General features: G+C 31.7%; 2 protein-coding genes across 5 annotated transcripts in view; one reads left to right on the top strand and one right to left on the bottom strand.

The window, feature by feature from the left end:
• Positions 1–2454, bottom strand: part of l(3)neo38 (lethal (3) neo38) — a 53190-nt gene extending 50736 nt beyond the window's left edge. For all 4 annotated transcript variants that reach the window (XM_065516503.1, XM_065516504.1, XM_065516505.1 and 1 more), the window contains exon 1: positions 2238–2454. In XM_065516503.1, coding sequence (XP_065372575.1) covers positions 2238–2430 — 193 coding nt within the window. In that variant the 5' untranslated portion in view covers positions 2431–2454. The remainder of the gene's footprint in view (positions 1–2237) is intronic.
• A 9971-nt stretch (positions 2455–12425) lies between these two features.
• Positions 12426–20272, top strand: r-l (rudimentary-like). Its single transcript, XM_065499190.1, has 3 exons — positions 12426–12888; positions 12962–13469; positions 19213–20272. The coding sequence occupies exons 1-3, from the start codon at positions 12736–12738 to the stop codon at positions 20019–20021; spliced, it is 1470 nt and encodes a 489-aa protein (XP_065355262.1). The 5' UTR covers positions 12426–12735; the 3' UTR covers positions 20022–20272.
• Positions 20273–21325: the final 1053 nt, after the last annotated feature.

The following is a 21325-nucleotide window of genomic DNA, read 5'->3' as shown; positions in this document are numbered from 1 at the left end:
CAGAGCAACTTTTCCTATAGAAAAGTTGTCTGAAACTGAGCAACTTTTCGTATAGAAAAGTTGTCTGAAACAGAGCAACTTTTCGTATAGAAAAGTTGTCTGTAACAGAGCAACTTTTCGTATAGAAAAGTTGTCTGTAACAGAGCAACTTTTCGTATAGAAAAGTTGTCTGAAACAGAGCAACTTTTCGTATAGAAAAGTTGTCTGTAACAGAGCAACTTTTCGTATAGAAAAGTTGTCTGTAACAGAGCAACTTTTCGTATAGAAAAGTTGTCTGTAACAGAGCAACTTTTCGTATAGAAAAGTTGTCTGTAACAGAGCAACTTTTCGTATAGAAAAGTTGTCTGTAACAGAGCAACTTTTCGTATAGAAAAGTTGTCTGTAACAGAGCAACTTTTCGTATAGAAAAGTTGTCTGTAACAGAGCAACTTTTCGTATAGAAAAGTTGTCTGTAACAGAGCAACTTTTCGTATAGAAAAGTTGTCTGTAACAGAGCAACTTTTCCTATAGAAAAGTTGTCTGAAACAGAGCAACTTTTCGTATAGAAAAGTTGTCTGAAACAGAGCAACTCTGAAACAGAGCAACTTTTCCTATAGAAAAGTTGTCTGAAACAGAGCAACTTTTCCTATAGAAAAGTTGTCTGAAACAGAGCAACTTTTCCTATAGAAAAGTTGTCTGAAACAGAGCAACTTTTCCTATAGAAAAGTTGTCTGAAACAGAGCAACTTTTCGTATAGAAAAGTTGTCTGTAACAGAGCAACTTTTCCTATAGAAAAGTTGTCTGAAACAGAGCAACTTTTCGTATAGAAAAGTTGTCTGAAACAGAGCAACTTTTCGTATAGAAAAGTTGTCTGTAACAGAGCAACTTTTCGTATAGAAAAGTTGTCTGTAACAGAGCAACTTTTCGTATAGAAAAGTTGTCTGTAACAGAGCAACTTTTCGTATAGAAAAGTTGTCTGTAACAGAGCAACTTTTCGTATAGAAAAGTTGTCTGTAACAGAGCAACTTTTCGTATAGAAAAGTTGTCTGTAACAGAGCAACTTTTCGTATAGAAAAGTTGTCTGTAACAGAGCAACTTTTCGTATAGAAAAGTTGTCTGTAACAGAGCAACTTTTCGTATAGAAAAGTTGTCTGTAACAGAGCAACTTTTCCTATAGAAAAGTTGTCTGAAACAGAGCAACTTTTCGTATAGAAAAGTTGTCTGAAACAGAGCAACTCTGAAACAGAGCAACTTTTCCTATAGAAAAGTTGTCTGAAACAGAGCAACTTTTCCTATAGAAAAGTTGTCTGAAACACAGCAACTTTTCCTATAGAAAAGTTGTCTGAAACAGAGCAACTTTTCCTATAGAAAAGTTGTCTCAAACAGAGCAACTTTTTTCTATAGAAAAGTTGTCTGAAACAGAGCAACTTTTTTCTATAGAAAAGTTGTCTGAAACAGAGCAACTTTTTTCTATAGAAAAGATGACTAACGTTCTGGACACCCAGTTAAAAATTCCAGATATGATGTTGGCCGATCGGAGATTGAAATTGTGAGAGATTGTGGAAGCCATTGGCATCTCACATGGCTCAGTGGTTTCAATTTTGAATGATCACTTGGGTATGGGAAGGCTTTCCACAATAGACCACAAACGCAATCGTATGACAACTTCGCAGAGTAACCGTCGGCAAACGTGAATCCACCACAACACACCTGAGACAAAAAAATTAGTCTTCTCTCTCCAGATTTAGCTCCGAGTGACTATTTCTTATTTCCAAACCTGAATAAATGGCTCGGCGGAAAGGGATTTGACCCCAATGATCAAATCATCTCACAAACAAAGGAAGGGATAAAAAAATGTAAGAAACGTTGGACAATGTGCATAGAGCTCAAAGGATACAATGTTGAGAAATAAAATTATACCGGAAGGTGTCGCTAGATTATGCTGGAAACTTCTGGAAGGAAATGCAGTATATATAAGGTGAAAGCGATATTATCAAACATCCAGTCTAATTTGAAGCAGCGTAACAATACATATTTATTAAAATTGTTTAAGACTTGCTGCATTGTGGGTCATATTTAGGAATATAGACAACCTGATGATTGTATTCAGCTAATATTTGCCCCAATATATGACAAAAATCAGGGTTTTGTTAAACAAAATATTAGCAGCCAGTTAAATTTTAAGGTTAACATGAAGTCCTTAATCGTATTCCTATTTTAAAATTAAAGATTTTTCTAAGTCTACCATTCTCACTTACCATTTGGTGTATTCTGCTGAAAATGATTACCATTCGTCTGGTAGCGCTGCACATGATTATCGGCCGCTGTCGGCACATTGCCATTAATGCCCGGCGTGCTAAAGGCACCCGGCGATTGGGTATCATGGCCAAATTTGGCAGCAAACTGATGAATGCCCGAAAAAGGTCCTCCAAAGGCAGAGAAATTCATCATAACACGTTTTATATAAACTTATACACAGTCTAGGTTTTTCTTTATTTTTATTTTTTTAGGGGGTATTTTTTTAAAATTTCTTTTATTAGAATTCAAATTTATTGATCTTTTAATTAACTCACACACAAACACTCACATATGATTTTGGTTTAAAAATAATTTGTTCGTTATACTGAAAAATAGAAGACTTTTGTAGTTGTAGTTGTATTTAGATTTGTAGATTGTTTGTATGTGTAAGTAAATAGAGAATAACTTTCGTTTTCCGTATAGTAGTAGTTGTAGTAATCGTAGTCGACGTAGTCGTCGTCGTGGTTGTCGTCCTCGTAGTAGTATCCTTGTTTAAACACACGCACTCCTAGTTAGCAAAACAGCTCAAACAAATAATAATAATAACAACAACAACAAACCAGGCAGACAACGATGACACCGTCGTCTATATGATGATGGTTATTATGGCTGCTGGCTCCTGGTTGATGATGATGATGATGGTGTTAAAGAAGGATTTGTGGGGTAAAAATGATGTACATTGATGACGAGTCCACCACAAAACAAATTGTTCGCTTTATTTTATTTGTTTTATAGTAAAAATTGTTTGTTAAAATGTTACTAGCGGTGATTTAATCACTTTCTTTTACAATATAAACTCTCTTTTTTTAAACTTACACTCTCTCACTAAAAACAAACGGTATTTGCCACCATCTTGTAGTGGTGTCCGAGCTTAACTACTCGTTTGCACAGTTTCGTATGCAGTATAAATAAACAATACACTTACTACTACTTACTACTTTTTTAAGCTACCATGTACTCTTTTTACCGTTATGGTTATGGTAGTTGTTTACTTTTTTTTGATATTATTATTGGTGTTGCTGTTGTTTTTGTTTATATTTCCTTCTTTGTTCTCACTTTTTCGTTTTACAGTTAACAAACAAACATCCTTATTAAAAGTAATTTTCATTTCACAACAACAACAACTACACCCATACAAAAACACACAATAAGTGAGAGTTGACGTGCTTTTTTACCATAAAACACATTTCACTGTGAGTATAATTACAAAAAATAAAAGAGTACGAGTATGTAAAACATGTATTGAGTGAGTGGAAATATTAAGAGTTTATTTTTGTTTGAGGAAACTTAAGTAAGAGTATGAGTTCAATTACAGGGAGGGTTTAGTTAGTTTATTTTTATACCTCTTTTTATATTAAAACAATTTCATAAACTTAAATGTTATTAGTTATTTTGAACTTTATTTAAATAAATTTCTAAAAAATACTATTAAAAGTATTAAGAAATTCCCAGCTTTATTTTTCATAAAGAGTTGTATGTTTAAAAATACACGGTCATTAACAAAAAAAAACTCTTTTAAAATGGAAAACAATTCAACTTTAAACTACTATTTTTTTTAACACAAACCGAAAATAGCGTGCAAAATAGCGACTAACTAAGCCGAGCGCCGACACCAAACTAATAACTTTCATATAAAACACTTGCTTTTGCTACTTGCCTCATACAATTGTTATAATAATGATGATGATGCCAGCTACAAATACAACACGCTACAACCACCAGACCATTAACCACCCACCACCCTTAAAAGAAAATAAAAACCGGAAACTTCTTGCTCATCTATTCGCCAACTCACATACATACATACCCACTAGGCTGGTTTTACTCATACTCTCTTAATTCTCACATCTCTCTCATTCTCTTACACTCTACTACCTCCTACTCCTTGTTTAACATTACTCAAACTCTAAATGTTAAAATTAAGGTACTTAAATTAAAGGAAAAGTACTATTTTTTGTACTAATTTTATACTATAAACAATTTTGTAGATCCTCCCTTACTAAAATTAAAGTTGGTTTCTTTTTTTTTTGGAGAGAAATTTGTTGTTATTTGGCTACAATTTGTTCAGGCATTGGCGCCATCACTTATGCTGATAGTAATGGCTATTTAGTGCTTTTTTGAAACTAAAAAAATGCGCAAAGAAGTGTTAATAACTACATATATACAGAACTTTTAAAATAAGTCTTCTATTAATACATAGAGGACAGAATAGACCCCATCACTTAGGAAAAGTTTTTACAATACATGAAGAAGGATGACAATACAAACTTTTATAATACTGGAGCAATTAGTACAAAGTTTGTGATGCAGTTTTTGTTTCCAGCAGGGGTATGCTTAGTCTGTCCAGGTTCTTCGAAGGTCTGCTTCCTTTGAAATCTTTACCACAGAGCTGTCTTGGATCTTTGGAATATGTTTGTTAATGGGGGAAGGCTTCTAATAGAGAATTCGACGAGATTTCTAAATACCGTCTAGGAGATAAATTCTTCAGCGCTCGTCGGCTAACGACAACTTATTGACTATGACTAGCTAATGAATACAATCCGACGAGATAAATGCTTCGGCTCTCGGTCGGCTAACTACGGATTTTAACTACGGTATTAGTACGAAGTAAGAATTTATTCCTCGTCTAATTATGCTTTGTTACCCGGGCGCAAAGTATAAGTAGATCGCGACTTCGATTCTAGCCTCTCTTGTTCATGTTTTTCTTAGATGGCTTATATTGGAATTCACATATATATACTGTTTGGGAATTATTGACAAACATATATTGTATTAGTATTGATTATGTTATGTTGATGTATTGATTTTTGTAACTGAACTTTACAAGTTAAAACTTCAAAAAATCAAACGGTCGTTTAAGTTTCAACAATTTTTGTTCTTCACGCTCTAAGTTGATCGCGAGGCAGTAATTTTTTTCTTATTTTAGTGAAAAAGGATAAAAGTATCCTGAATTTGATACTACCATAACTCAGCCATTTACCAGCCAACAATTTTAAAGATTGTTTCGAACAATATATCTATGATGCTTTGAAGTTGTAATTGAAAGGTCATTCTGACTTTCAATAGAAAAATATCCTACAAATATTTCCGTCTTTGGTACCTCATCTTCTGATTCAACCGTTATCACAACTTTCTTCCAAGGTTTCAGGATGGGAATGTGCCAGGTTTAAAAGAGCAGCCTGCAAATTGCGGTTTTATTGAGCCCTTTTTCAACTCAACAAATTTTGTCCAGGACTGCTGCTTGTATAAGTTTCAACTTGTCATCAGATATTTGTCCTCGGGGAGTCTGATGGAAATAGTAAGAGCGTAGTGATATACTGATTAAAACTACGATTGTGGCAATACCGATAAAATGCCACTATTAAATTAGAAACTCTTATAAAGGCTGGACCAACATTGTGCAACCTAATATGTATAGTTATTTTATACTTCTTTTAAAATCCTGGTACAATTATAAGTCCCCATCCATACTGTGAAACATTTACTGCAAAACATTTGAGTTTGTTGATGAAAAGGGAAAGAGGAATGGAAAAGTGTACTCTGTTTCATGTACATGAAGTTTTTGTTGAGTATGTCATCCACATTTATTCTTTCATATTCACCGTGTGGACACGAATGCAGAGAGAAAAAGAGAATTTAAAAATGTTTTGCAGCTAATGTTTCACAGTGTGGACCGGGACTAAGTAAATTTATTCGAAACAAATTTTCTGGTTTTTGGTTTAATTTAGTGTTAAAAAATTTGTAATCCGTTGCACCGTGGCAACGGTATTGGCGGATGTAGAGGATTGCATGTTAGGCGTTAAATCCAGCAAAGCATCTTCCTCATCCGTTGGGATTGATACCCCAGTTGATTCGGGACAAAAGTCCCCCAACACCAATGTATCAATCATTTCTTCTGTAAGATATTTAGGAGCTTGAGATCCTACTACAGGGTAACATACGAATTGTAGCCGAGAGACCTAGAAAAACGATTTTGCATGTCCAAAATGATGTTTGAACGATGTTTAAAGTAAATGCGAGCATTGGCCAAAAATGCCCAGACATGAAAATATAATATTCCATTATGACAATGCTCGGTCATATGTTGCAATACCTGTTAAAAACTATTTAGAAAGAAGTACCTCACCCGCTTTATAGTCCAGACCGTGCTCGGTCCATCCACTATTTGTTTCGATCGATGCAGAATGCTTTCTCTGTGATATGCTTCACTTTGGAACAGAGAATCCGAAATTGTCTTTATTCGTTTTTGGCCTCAAAAGATGAGCAGTTCTTTTGACGCGGAATCCATCCATAGGCCATAGCTAACAATAACCAATACTTTGAATAAATTTATATTATACAAATGTTTCAAAATAAAAGTTAAAAAATGGCCAAAATCCCGCAGTTTTAAGTCATGCACCCAATAATATAGGAATTTGGACTTTAAATACTAGGTGGGAGCCTCAAGACCCCATAGTGGGGTATCTCGGGTATATGAAAAATTAAAAATGATTCTCGATCGCATTTGAAAGATTTGAAGAGATCTACAAAAAAACATTGCTATAAATTATCTCTTATAGTTTACGAGTTATTCGCATTTGAAAATTTTAGTTTTTACCAACCTTACGCCCATTTTCTCAATTTCTGATTATTTTTTATCGTGACGATAAACTGACAATTCTTATACAAAAAAATGTTAATTGGAGGTTTATCGTTACGAAAAACGATAACCAGATATTGAGAAAATGGGGGTTAGTCTGCTTTTTTGCTAATAACGAATTCAAATCCCGATTTTCTTGAAATGTTTTTTTTTTTTTGAATTAACAAATTTATTAATATTTCTTAGGAAGAATTGTTTAAAAACCTAGACTGAGTCAAAGGTTATGTGCATTCAAACTAAATAAAAATAGAAAAAAAGGGCCCATTTTGGAAAAAAAAAGTTAGATTTTGCAAAAAAAAACTCAAAAATTTCATGTTTTGAGTTACAAAACATTTATTTTTATAGATATAGACTCTCATCCTACTACGAGACCAAATAGGTTAGGTTACGTGGGTTGCTCGCAATTTAGCGAGTTCACTCGGAGGCCTTGTGGTCCATTGTGATACCCTTAGAAATACTATTCCCTTATGCTGAAAATTCGTACATAAAGTGAGAATAGTTTCCCTCCCTAATTTCGTTGACTATGTGATTCCTGTGGTCCCCGTGGGAACCAACCGGTACTTCTAATAAACCTGATCATATTTACTAGTGACACATCTCTGAGACAGTCCAGATCATGAAAAAGAGCTCTACCAAGATGTAGTAGTCTATGCTCTTGTAAGGCTGGGCATTCACATAGAAGGTGCTGTACCGATTCCTCCTCTTCTTCGTCTAAACAACTTCTACAGTAGCTATAACGTGGGTAACCCATACGTTCCGACATATGTCCAATCATACAGTGCTCAGTTATTATACCCGTAAGAAGCCTGATCGAATTCCTGCTAAGATACAAAAGATTATTAGTTCTATCCTATGTCAGATTGGGCCAAAGCATTCTGGTTATTCTACAAGTGATGATATTTGACCACCTGAGTTCCGTCTCGCTCAAAGCCCATTCATCTATCAATCTCGATACTGTCACCAGGGGAGTGTGAATATCCCTTTGCACTAGAGATACGTCCAGGGACGACCCGTTGGTTGCGCACTCATCAGATACTTCATTTCCCCGGATGCCCTCGTGTCCTGGAACCCATATCAACTCGACGTGATGTTGTGTCAGTTGTGCCAGTGATTTGATACAATTGAGAAGACATTTCGACCTGATCACGTTGGAGTTAAGAGCCTTGATTAATGCAAGGCGGTCCAAGTAGATATGTATAGTCGAATTTTCGAGATTCAGTTCCCGGATTCTTCTCGCGGCTGTATCGATGGCATAAATCTCTGCCTGGAAAACCGTGCAGGTATCGGGTAATCGAATAGACATCAAAAGGTCCAGTTCATCTGAGAAGATTCCCGAGCCCGTGCCTCTTTCTGTCTTTGAACCATCAGTGTAGATTGAGATCACGTCAATTTCAGAAAAATATTTAAGCTTTTTTTTAGAAAAAAAATTAAAAAAAGGGTCCATTTTGGAAAAAAAAAGTCAACAAAGTTTTTGATTTTGCAAAAAAAGTTAAAAATTGCTTGTTTTGAGTTACAAAATATTTATTTTGATAGATATCCCAATAAGCGACCAAATAGATCTTAAAAGAAAATATCTAAGCTTTATTTTCGGAGAAAAAAAAGGAACATTTTTAAAAAAAGTAAAAAAAATTTTGATTTCGGAAAAAAAAATATAAAAAAAATTTTATTTTTTTTAAATATTTTTTTCGAAAGATTGGAGAAATAGCTATCTAAACTATTTGGGACACATTTTGCTAAGAACAAAAGGTAATAAGTTACATGGATGAGAAAAATCACATGCCCCATCAAAAACCCCATAACTCGACCGATGTTGTTCATCACGATCGGAAGACATCGATTTCAAAAGTTGGTTCACTTGACATGAAATGCCCCATATATAAAAATCTTTCAAAGCCAATCGAGAACAAAAATTTGGCATTATTTTTAATTTTTGACATACTTTAGGTGTCCCACTTTGGGGCATTGTTGCTTGTCACCCCTTTGCTTTTTTAAGCTCAAATTGAAATTTTAAACTTATCAATACCTTCTCTATAGCCATGGAAAATTTTATTAAAATCTGGCTATCCATTTAGAAGTTACAGATTTATTTACACTTTTTTTTTAGTGTGGATACGAGTTGTACATTGCAACGGTACATATTTTGGAGGTTCATTTTACATGTTTGAATCTGACATATTGACAACATTGATTTTAAAGTTAAATGTAAAGAGAGGGAATGGAACTTTTACACCCGGCGACTCTCCCCAACATGTAAATGCAATTTTTTTATTACGATACAAATGCAATGAATAAAAGGGAATGATAAGGACACACATAGATAAACATGTAATGTACATAAATACATACATATGTATGTATTTACATGTAAATATGTATGTACATACATATGTATGTTGTTTTTATTGTAATGCTTTGTTTTAAGCATCCCCCTTTTTAAGAATTTATTTATTAAAGTTGTTGTTAGGTTTTTAATTTAAAAAGCCTGTTTATTATATTTTTAATAGAAAAAAAAATAGTGCATGAACTAATATATATACATACAAACATACTTATATATATATTTATGAATTTATATACATAAATAGCTATGTATATACTTACATACATACATTGTATTTAGGTATGAATATAAGTAGTTATGTATATAAATAAAAAAAAAACTAGTGTATTTATATATGTACCTACCAACTTCTATATACAAAACTCATACGAGTCCTTATTTATGTATAAATTTAGAAGTTGTTGTTGGGGGTCTTTTTTATGGCATATTTTTATTGTTGTATGTGTTGGTATGTATTTGTTGTTTTTAACGATATTATTATTATTGTTGTTGTTGTAATTTCATTTTGTACATAGTATGTCTATAATTGTTGGAGCTTTTTCTTTGCATTCTCCCTTTTGCTTTTGCTTTGTTTGTTTTTTACTTTTTGTTTTGCCTTAGAAGCATGAGTGTAGTTTTGCTTTGCTGTTTTTTCCCCCACAAAATGGAGGAATGAGTGTAATAATAAAATTGAGCACTAAAAAAGAGTGAGTGAGAGTGTTACTACTTCTTCTTCCACTCTTTATATTGTGGTAATGTTGTTGTTAGCAACCAACCAACCAACCGTTATAGGAATAGGATGAATTTTCCTACTTTCTTTTATGTTTTCTATTCGTTGTTACTAAATATAAAGATAGCCAGCCGGCATAATAAATCTATTTATTAAATAAAATACTCGATTATGATGTGTAAATTTACAATAAGTTAAGAAGGTGTCATATTTGTTACATACCAATTTATACTTATGTACATTTTGTATTTGTTTACTCGATATTAGTGAAGTGTTATAAATTGTTGAAAAGTAAGTTGTGTAAAGTCTGTAAAAAATGTATGTAGCAACAACTTAGTAACCTAGTGTTAAAATTGAAAGTAAAATCTACAAAAGAAAAAAGTGGGGTTAGAATTGAAATTAAATGGAGAAAATTCAAAACAAAGAGCAAGTAGCATTGATCATAGAAAGGGAAAGAGAAATGAAAAAAAGGATATTAAAATGAGTGTAAGTAATTGAGTGTAAAGTAAATTCTGATTAGATAAATTGTATTGAAGGTAGAGGAAATGAAACAATGAAATAAAATAGAAAATTAAGAGAAATGTGTTTAATTGATCGTAATGAAACGAAAATAATTAAGGGAATAAATAGAAATAGGGTTAACGTTGTGAAATTTAAAAGTAGTGGAATAAAATTCAAGTTTGGCTACCGATTCTAGAAGGTAAATAGGTAACGAAAACGCTAATTTTCATTATTTCAGTAACGACGATTTAGCGCAAAGGGTTCTTTGGATTATTTCGGTTATAATTTTTGTAAATTTTAGTAATATTTATAAATATTTTTTATTTTAAGTTCTGTAGATTTCAATAAACTCAATTTAGGTAAACAAACATTTTTATTTTCAGTATTTCGGTATATACCTATCTACACACAGCTTCAAAAATTTTTGAGATATTGAAAATCCTAAAGTCTATCCATCGATTAAAATTTAAAAGTTTTGGTTTGTTGGAAATTGGGCTGAGTAATAGATTAGGTTCGGAAAAAAAAGATTAAAGTCGGACTATTTTGACGAATTTTGAACCAACTAATCGTCATATGCGGGAAGTTTTGTTTTACTTCTATAATTTGAAAAAAGTGCCTCAGAAGCACACCGATTGCTCAACAAAGCTTATGGAGAATCTGTTCTATCAGTTTCAACGTGCGAGAGATGGTTTGTTCGGTTCAGAAGTGGTGATTTTGACACGGAAAACAAATATCGCCCAGGCCACTCAAAAAGAAGACCAAGAATTGGTGGCATTACTCCATGAATATTGTTGTCAAACTCAACAAGAGCTTGGAAAATTATTGGGAACTACTTAAGCAGCAATTTCAAAACGTTTGCGAGCCGCAGGATTCATCCAAAAGCTGGGAAATTGGGTACCATACGAATTAAAGTCGATTTGGCATGTCCGAAATGATGTTTGAGTGCTATAAATGAAAATCATTAAAAATGAATCCATTACGATAATCCGAAGCTTGAGAGATCGTCAGGCAAAAAGCCGAATCGACACCAAAGCCAAATATCCATGTCGCTAAGGTAATGCTCTGTATTTGGAGGAACCAAAATGGCCCTATCTATTATGAGCTACTGAAAGCTGACCAGACCATCACAGGGAACCTGTACCGAACGCAACTGATTCCTTTGAAGCGAGCATTGGCCGAAAAACCAGAGCAGAGTATCCGAAATTGGCTTGATTCGTTTTTGGCCTCAAAAGATTAGCAGTTTTATTGGTTTGAAATCCATATGTTGCCGGAAAGATGGGAAAAGGTCATAGCTAACAATGGCCAATACTTTGAATAAATTTATATTGTACAAATGTTTCAAAATAAAAGCTAAAAATTTGCAAAATTCCACATTTTTAAGTCATACACACCCAATAAAATTGTATGTAAAATGTAAAAATAAAATAAAGCGTGGGTAAATTTGAGGTTATAAAGTAAATTGGCTGACAAATGATAAAATGACAAGAATTAAGCTGTCTTCCATTCATATTTATTTAGTACACCCTTCGGAAATTTCATGAATGGGAAGCTAAATTTTTAATTATGCGGTTTAAAAAAAACACAAACAACTGTAGCTGTGAAAGATGAAAGTTATATAAATAATATAAAATTATCCTATCTAGCTGCATACTGCTTAATTTAATATGAATTTCTTTATTATCTAACAATAATTCTTACTAAATCAGTTTTGGGGCCCCCTAGTCTTTAACATTTGCCAACGCTGCACACTTCACATGAACAATAAATGAATGAGAGGCAGAGAACAACAAAAAAACACGTGTTAATATTAAAGGAGATGCCACATCAACAAAACTAACAAACAGTGCCATTTGTTTACATAAAAACTACCATTTGTTGCAGCTCTGTCAACAGTAAAGAGAAAAATTAATTAAACACTTGACAAATTTTTCAACATTCTTCTCTTGACTAGTGAACAGAACACACGGTTGGCGGCTAAAATTATTAAATTTAGGGAAGAAAAAGACGGAAAAGTTTTATAATTAAAAAAAAAAATATAGCAGTAGTAAACACGCGTGGTGCTGACTGCTGGATTTGGCACAAAGAAAATTATAATATTAATTAAATAACAACCACACACACCTACAATAAAAAAGCGGATAAATATTTATCGTGTTATAAAAAAACGCAATAAATCCAAATTAATAAAACACTTGCAAGCTTCCAATTGCAGCCGCCTTACACACGTCTAAATAAATTTTGTATTAATTAAATAAATTTCTCGTCAACATGTTGGATAAAGCTACTGAACAAAGAAAAGCGCTGGCGCTGAAATTTTTCGAAATCAATGCCTTTAAATTCGGTGATTTCAAAATGAAAGTGGGCATCAACTCGCCGGTATATTTTGATTTGCGTGTCATTGTCAGTTATCCAGAAGTGATGGTTAGTATGCTCAACATTATAACTTGTATTAAAGGAATTTAATTAACTCTCCAAATTCTTTATTTGTTTCCAGCAAACCGTATCCAATTTAATCATGGACTACATCAAGGAACACAATTTAAGCGCCAAACATGTCTGCGGCGTACCCTATACCGCTTTGCCTTTGGCCACTTTGGTGTCCGCACAACAAAACATACCCATGTTGGTGAGACGTAAAGAGGCCAAAGCCTATGGCACCAAGAAATTGATTGAGGGCATCTACAGTGCCGGTGACACGTGTCTTATTATTGAGGATATCGTCACTTCCGGTTCCAGTGTTTTGGATACCGTCAAAGATTTGGCTAGTGAGGGTATTGTGGTAAACGATGCCGTTGTTGTGGTCGATCGTGAACAGGGTGGCTCTAAGAATATTGCCGATAAGGGTGTACGCATGCATTCTCTGTTTTCATTGTCTTTCCTGCTCAATACTCTGTTGGAAGCTGGCAAAATTGATCGCACCACTGTGGATTCAGTGGCCAAGTATGTTGCCTCGGTGCAAATCGATGGTGATGGCAAATTTATGAATAACTCAACTGGAATTGGTGAGTGAAAATCTTCAAGATACATTTTTTTTGCTTCCTTTTATTACGATGAAGCTCAATCATGAATAAAAAATTCCGCGGGAGTTTATTCCCCGGGAGTTTTTTCCCATTGAATTTGAATAGGAAAAATGAGAAAAGGGAAAAATCTCACGCGGAATTTTTATTCATAATTGGGCTGAAAGCTAAATTACAGACTCTAAAGTTCTTTTAAATCTGTTTAAAAGTTTTTAACCCATATTCTTAATCAATTTTTAAATTTATCAAAGGCTTTATAAAACAAAATTTCCATACAAAATTTATATTAAAAACCCTATAAAAAGACCTTTTATATTTGATGAAATCTAGAAGTTTTACAAGATTTTTCTTTAAAGAAATATTTATCAGTTTCAAAACACGAATATCATGAACATTGCGGTCACCTAAATGATAGTGATTTATTATGAAAAATATGTTTTATAGAATAAATTTTAATCTTGATAAACACCATAGTTTTGTAAAGTGTGTTTGAAGATAAAAAACAATAAACATTTAAAATCAACAAAATTACTAAAACACATTTCTCAAAGCATGTAGAAAGTAGTGTGTGGCCCTATTAGAGAAAATTGTGTTAAAAAAAATATGTTATCATTTATTGACCTCTAAAAGAAATGGTGTGAATTTTATTTTCTAAAGAATATTTAAGAAATATTTGACATACTTCAAGAATTCAATTCAATATGATGTAAATGATAGGAAAATTAAAACTATCTGAGCTGTTAATATTACTGAAAAACCTAAATTGAAAGAATTTAGCTCTATTCTAGATAATTCAAATTAAAGTAGATATGAAAAAAGTGTTCTCAAATCAAAAGAAAATATTTTAATTTATAAAAAATATCCTTTGAAAAATTCAGTTTTCTAAGTTTGCAACCAAATATTTTTCATTTTCGATAAATGATTTCTGTTTTTAATAATTTATTAGAAATTGTTGTTTAAAACATAGCTGAATATAAGATTTGAGAATAAAGTTATTGCTCCAATCTTATATAAAGTGGTTGACAAAACAATGGAAACTTTTCTAAATATTCCATATGTAGCCCAAAATTTAAAATATTTTTATACCCTTCATTCATTCCGTTTGTAATTTCTACATTTTTCATTTCCGACCCTATAAAGTATGTATATATATTCTGGATCCTTATAGATAGCGGAGTCGATTAAGCCATGTCCGTCTGTCTGTCTGTCTGACCGTCTGTCTGTCTGTTAAAATCAATTTTCTGAAGACCCCAGATATCTTCGGGATCCAAATCTTCAATAATTCTGTCAGACATGCTTTCGAGAATTTTGCTATTTAAAATCAGCAAAATCGGTCCACAAATGGCTGAGATATGAGGAAAAAACCAAGACAACCTCGATTTTTGACCTATTTTTGACCTATATCTGGATTACTAAGGCATTAATATAGACAATATGGATATCTAATGATAGATATTTCAAAGACATTTGCAACGTATATAAGACCATAGTAAGTTGGACCTACAATGGGTCAAAATCGGAAAAAAAAAATTTAACCCGAATTTTTTTTTCAAAAAAAAAAAATTTAAAAGACAAAAAAAATTTAAATTTAAAAAAAAAAATTTTAAAAATTTAAAATAACAATTGAAAAAATTTTTTAAAAAATTAAATTTTGTTTACCTAATAATATTTAAAATTTTTTGAGGTATAATTTGGTGAAGGGTATTTAAGATTCGGCACAGCCGAATATAGCACTCTTTCTTGTTTTAAAATAATTTTTTTTTTAGTATTTTACTTGTATAGTTTTATTTATATAAATTAACTGAAAAACAAACAACATAATTAATTATATTCTGAAAAAAAGGGAACAAAATTAAAAATATTCACTATTTCTGCGCTACTGACAAAACAATGGAAACTTTTAAACATCTGCAAGAAAGAAGTGTAAAACGAAAATAATATTTAAAAGAACGATGTAAAAAGCATCCTGTTTACAGTTATTTTATTTTTAAATTCTGGTAATTTTTCACAATTTCTTTTTCTAAGTTTTTCGCATAATTGCTTTTTTCAAAGTTAACGAAAATGTCTAAGGCTAGGTTTACACCATGATTTTTACAACGTCGTTTTTTCTTAATTCCCTTTTGAAGTTGCTTCCAAAATCATGTTGCGTTTATACGATGAATTTTGGTTTCATGTCTTTTTTTTGCAGCCGGGGTTGATTTTTATTGTTTAATCGGGTTATCTTCTTTATTAAACTTCAATATAAGGAAAAGAATAAAACGGAACAGGAAGAAAAGAACTTAGTATAAAGAGAAATCAGAAAAAAGACACGAAAAATCGAGTCTATTTGTTTACCCCCCAAGCTTCTCTACACCGCTCGCCAACAAACAAAAAGAGACGTTGCAAAAGCAACGTTGTAAAAATCATCATGTAAAAGCAGTGTAAAGTTAAGATTTGTGAAGACTTAAAAAATAATTAACGATTTTAAAGCTGGTTTAAAACAAAAAAGTATCTGTGACAAATATTCGATAAATAAATCAACAGTTTCAAAAATTATAAAGAAATTTCGTGAGACGTTCTGTAAAAACTCAACTTTTAGGTGGAAGACCTCGTAAGACTACTCCTAGACAAGATAATTTAATAGCGAGAGAGCTCAAGAAATTCCCAAAAATAACTCCTCGAGAGTATAATAACCTAAAATTAGAAATAAGTACCCGAACAGTTAGTCGCAGGGCAAATGAGGCTAGTCTTGGTTGCTATCGTCGTGTGAAAAAACCACTCATTTCTAAAAAGAACCGTTCTGCTCGCCTACAATTTGCCAGGGATCATTTAAACTGGTCGATACAGAAATGGAATACTGTCCTCTTTTCCGACAAATCCAAATACAATTTAAGAGGCAGTGATGGGAGAACATTTGTAAGACGACCAAACGGAAAAAGATTAGATCCAAAGTACAAAAATAAGACTGTAAAGTTTGGCGGTGGCAATATTATGGTATGGGGATGTTTTTCAGGGCAAGGTATGGGCCCAATTCATATTATAAAAGATACCAACCATGACAGGTATAGGATACAGAACCATATTAAACGATGTTATGTATCCATACGCTGAGGAAAATATGCCCCTAGTTTGGAGATTCCAACACGACAACGACCCGAAACACACCTCTAGGGTTGTAACCGAGTGGTTACCATTCAACGAGGTACGTGTTTTGAAGTGGCCTGCACAATTGCCAGATCTTAATTCCATAGAAAATCTATGGGAAATTGTAGATCGTAAAATAAGGACCCAAAATTACACCAGGAAGGAAGATTTATCGGAGCCGGTTATAAGGGAATGGCAAAATATTTCAAAGGAGACCCCATTGACTCTTTAATTGGTTCAATGTATCGTCGATGTGTAGCAGTTATAAAAAATAAGGGATACCCAACAAAATATTGAGTTATTGCAAAGTTTAGACCATAAATATTTGTTAAAATAATACCAAAGTTTCCATTGTTTTGTCAATGCCGTAATAAAGAAATCTTTTAATTCTGTTTTCTCATTTTTAGAATTTAATTAATTATGTCCTTTGTTTTTTGTTAAATTAAGTTAATAAAAGTATGTATACAAATAAAATACTACAAAAATGTTAAAATTTTTTAAAAAAATATTTCAGATTTTAGGCCACTAATGAAATATTTGGAAAAGTTTCCACTGTTTTGTCAAGCACTGTAGCTCTCTTACTTGTTTTCATTAAAGCTGTTTTATTCACAAAGCTTTTTTGTCTTGTTAAACAACCAGTTTTGCCATTAAAACTCCTTTTTTTGTGTTTGTCATGGATAAACTGTTTTTGGTGAAAAAGTTTTTACTAATTTTTCACGAATTTTTTAACAAAAAAAAATAATCTTTCATTATAAAAAACATATTTTTGGCAAAAGCTTTTTTTGTTTCAAATGAGTTTAAAAAACAGTTTTTGCTGAAAAAGTTTTTTCCATTTTTTTTTTTTTTTTTCAAAAGTCCTATTTTTTTAACAAAAAGTTCACAAAACGAATTTTTTAACAAAAAAAATATTTGAAAAAAAAATTTTTTTTTAAAGCTTTTTTTTGTGGAAAGCTTTCCCTATTTTTTTTTGTTTTTAATTTACAAACCTAAGTTTTTTGGTATTAAAAGTATGGATACTGTCTTTTTCTATTAAAAAGTTTTTAAATATTTATCAAAACAAAGCTTTCCTTCAAAAAATTTATTTATTCCCTAAAAGTTTTCGTTTGATTACAAGTTTTTTCCGGTTTCTATTACTAAACATTTACAAAACAGTATTTTTTTGTAATTTGTATAATAAAGCTTTTATTACGAAAAAGCTTTTTTTTATCGAAAAAGTTTTAAGCAAATTTTAGACTAAAAATTGAGAAAACCGATTTCCAAAACTCATAGTTTTATTAAAAAAGCTTTTCCATGAAAAAGCTTTTACCATAACAAAAAAATGGTTTCTTCACAAAAGCAGTTTTTTACTAAAATTCATAAAACAAGTCTATTTTGTTAATAGAAAACATTTATTTTTCTATTATTATAATCTTGGAAAGCGGTTTTTACAAAATTTTTAACAAATAAATTTTCAAAATTTTTTTCTTAAAAAAAGCTTTTACCAAATTTTTACTAAAAATTTCAAAATAAGCTTTTCCAATTAATTTAATTTTCACCAACTAATTTTTAACAAATTTGTTCAACAAAAGATAGGTTTTACTCAAAAAAGCTTTTTTTTTAATAAAAATTCAGAAATGAAGACTTTTTTGGTAATAAAAATCTTTTATTTTTTATTATTATCATGGAAAGTTCTTTTAAAAAAAAAATTTAGAAATAAATTTTCAAACACATCCAGCCCAATTACGAATAAAAAATTCCCGGGGTAGTTTTTTCCCATTGAATTTGAATAGGAAAAATGGGAAAAGGGAAAAAACTGCCGGTGAATTTTTATTCAAAATTGGGCTGATCATTTTAAACAAGTTTTTTTAAAAAATTGTCAAAAAGGTTTTTTATGAAGAAGCTTTTTCATAGTAAAAGCTTTTGGCATTTTTTTTATTAAAAATTCGCAAAACTAAAATTCTATGAAAATTGTCAACTTAATTTAATTAATTTCTTTGTTCTTTTTCTAAAAATTTTAATTATAAAAAGTTTTGTTGAAAATTTTAACAAATTCATAAAATTTATTTCACAAATAATACTGGAAATGGTTTAAAATCTTCAATTTATTTAATCAAATTCATAAAAGTGAGAATGTTAGAGAAAATTCTAATTTATTTGATTCATTTATTATAATAAAACGTGTGAGTGATATAAAAAATACACATAGGTACATAAAAGCTTTTTAATTTAATACAAAACAAATCTATGAATTGTAATCAAAAAAATAATAATTTAATTACTTAAAAGAATTCGCTATATATTTTAGCAAACAAACATGTTTAAACATTTATGAAAAACTATTGAAATACATATTAAACAAACAAAAAAAAAACAAGTTTATTTTTGTTGTTCTTTCCTTTTACTAATTGAATTGATTAGGCCTTCCACACATGCCTAAAATATCAAGCTATTTATATAGTAGAAAACAAACAAAACATTAGTATTGTTACTATAGACCAGCCCAGCTATTTATTACGTCTTACTTATCTTTAGTTTCTATACCAGCTATACATACGCACTTTACTCATTCTCTTACTCTCTCTCTCTTATTATATTTATTTTTTTTATTTTTCTTTTTTCCTTTTAGTTAATGACTTTGTACGCACAAAAATCTCTTTCGAAAGTCGTGCTAGTTTGGCCAAATGTGAGCTGGCCAAACAATTGTTCAATTTGATGGTTAGCAAAAAAACCAATCTCTGTTTGGCTGCCGATCTCACTAAGTGTCAAGATGTTTTGGATGCTGCCGACAAATGTGGTCCCTACATCTGTGTTTTGAAGACCCACGTTGATATTTTGGAAGATTTCAATGATCAATTTGTCAGTGATTTACAGGCCTTGGCCAAGAGACACAATTTCCTGTTGATGGAGGATCGTAAATTTGCCGATATCGGCAATACAGTGTCTTTGCAATATGGCAAGGGTCTATATAAGATTTCTAGCTGGGCTGATTTGGTAACAGCTCATACCTTGTCGGGCAGAAGTATATTGCAAGGTTTGAAGGCAGCCCTTAAAGGAGACACCTCCAAACCTCGTGGTGTTTTCCTTTTGGGTGAAATGTCAGCCACTGGCAATTTGATTGATGATAAATACAAGGAGGCCTCTAACAAAATCGCTACTGAGGGTGCCGATGTTGATTTTGTAGCCGGTATGGTGTGTCAGTCTTCCAGCTGTTTTGCCTTCCCCGGTTTAGTGCAATTGACACCCGGTTGCAAGATCGATGAGTCTGCCGATCAATTGGGTCAGCAATACAACACCCCCGAACATGTGATTAAGGAGAAGGGTGCCGATGTGGCTGTGGTGGGCCGTGGCATTTTGGAGGCCAAGTGCATGGAAAAGGCAGCTGCCTTGTATCGTGATCGTTTGTGGGCTGCCTACACTGATCGTGTAGCTAAATAATAATTTAAGTTTAATGCAATGAATTCTTTTTTCTTTTTTTAATTTAATTTTTGTTTAAACATATCTAAAGAAGCTGCGTTATAAGCATTTAATGTAAATTTATTACCACACACACAAAAATTGTACCTTAATGCACAATATATTAACTTACGATTTAAATTGTAACAATTCTTATAAAACAACTTCCAATTTAATTATAATAACAATAATAAAATACATACAAACTACTGTAAACAATATACATAACATAACATACATTTTAAATGACGCATTTATTTCTGCTTGTGTTAAGTTTCTTTTTTTTTTTTTGTCAAATACATTAATTATGTAGATGTTTAAGTAAAATTTTGTTTATGCAAGTTTTCTCTTGTTTTCTTTTCATTTTAATAACTTAGCATTTAATTAAAGTAAATAAAACAAAGATAATAAAATTTACATACATCCATAATATACATAAAATATAACTAAAACTAGTTGTAATATATTAAAGACAACTATCTTGAGAGAGCTAAAGAAATGTTAAGGGGGCAAATTAGTTAAATTATGCGAAATTTAACTGACAGAATACAATAGTTGAGAGTTAACGATGTAGAAACAACGACCCAATTGTAATTTTCACACCATTAGTTTCCTTTAATGTATATTGCATATTGCTTACTTAATGCAAGACTATCACAACTCATAATTTATTTTGAATTATCTATAATAGTCTAGATCATTGGTAGGCAAAAAGAGTCATTTAATTTGGGTGCTCTTTTGGATAAAGAATAAAAGATCCACAACAACATCAAGAAACTGAATGAATTGTGTGTATTTTTACGCTCTATTACGCTCTTTTGATCACATTCGGGTTGTTTGACGAAAATCATCGTAACCTCAACAATATGAACGCCTACCATGGGTCTAGATAATTCAGTAATATTGCTCATTTCTAAAATGTGGAATTAGAATATTTCTCCATATTTCTAATTTGTATTGAAACCATTTAATTAAATGTCTAACTAATGGTTGTAAATGTCATGTATTTAAGGACCTTCCTTGATAACAAATTATCATGGAAGTAGAATACTCAGGAAATGTTAACAAAAAGGGTCACAATCAGAGACCTGCGCCGACCAAATTTCATGGCGGCGTCGGCGACTGACTCCGAAATAGATCGGAGGCGGCTAAAATTCTAAATAATAAAAAGTTTAAAAAATTAAATTCCGAAAATGTTTTGAAATTACTAAGGAACTTTTATCAAAAACGACGGCTATTTTCAAGCCGACTTAAGTCGAAACCTTTCGGCGGCGGCGGCTTTTAAA

This window comes from Calliphora vicina, chromosome 1 (genome assembly GCF_958450345.1).
Source record: "Calliphora vicina chromosome 1, idCalVici1.1, whole genome shotgun sequence".
In the NCBI taxonomy this organism is placed as follows: Eukaryota; Metazoa; Arthropoda; class Insecta; order Diptera; family Calliphoridae; genus Calliphora; species Calliphora vicina.
This window is presented reverse-complemented; position numbering and strand designations above follow the sequence as displayed.

Coding starts and splice junctions, on each gene's coding strand:
- r-l (XM_065499190.1), top strand. CDS start 12,736: ATGTTGGATAAAGCTACTGAACAAAGAAAAGCGCTGGCGCTGAAATTT. Junction 12,889..12,961: donor TCAGTTATCCAGAAGTGATG/GTTAGTATGCTC, acceptor ATTTGTTTCCAG/CAAACCGTATCCAATTTAAT. Junction 13,470..19,212: donor GAATAACTCAACTGGAATTG/GTGAGTGAAAAT, acceptor TTTTCCTTTTAG/TTAATGACTTTGTACGCACA.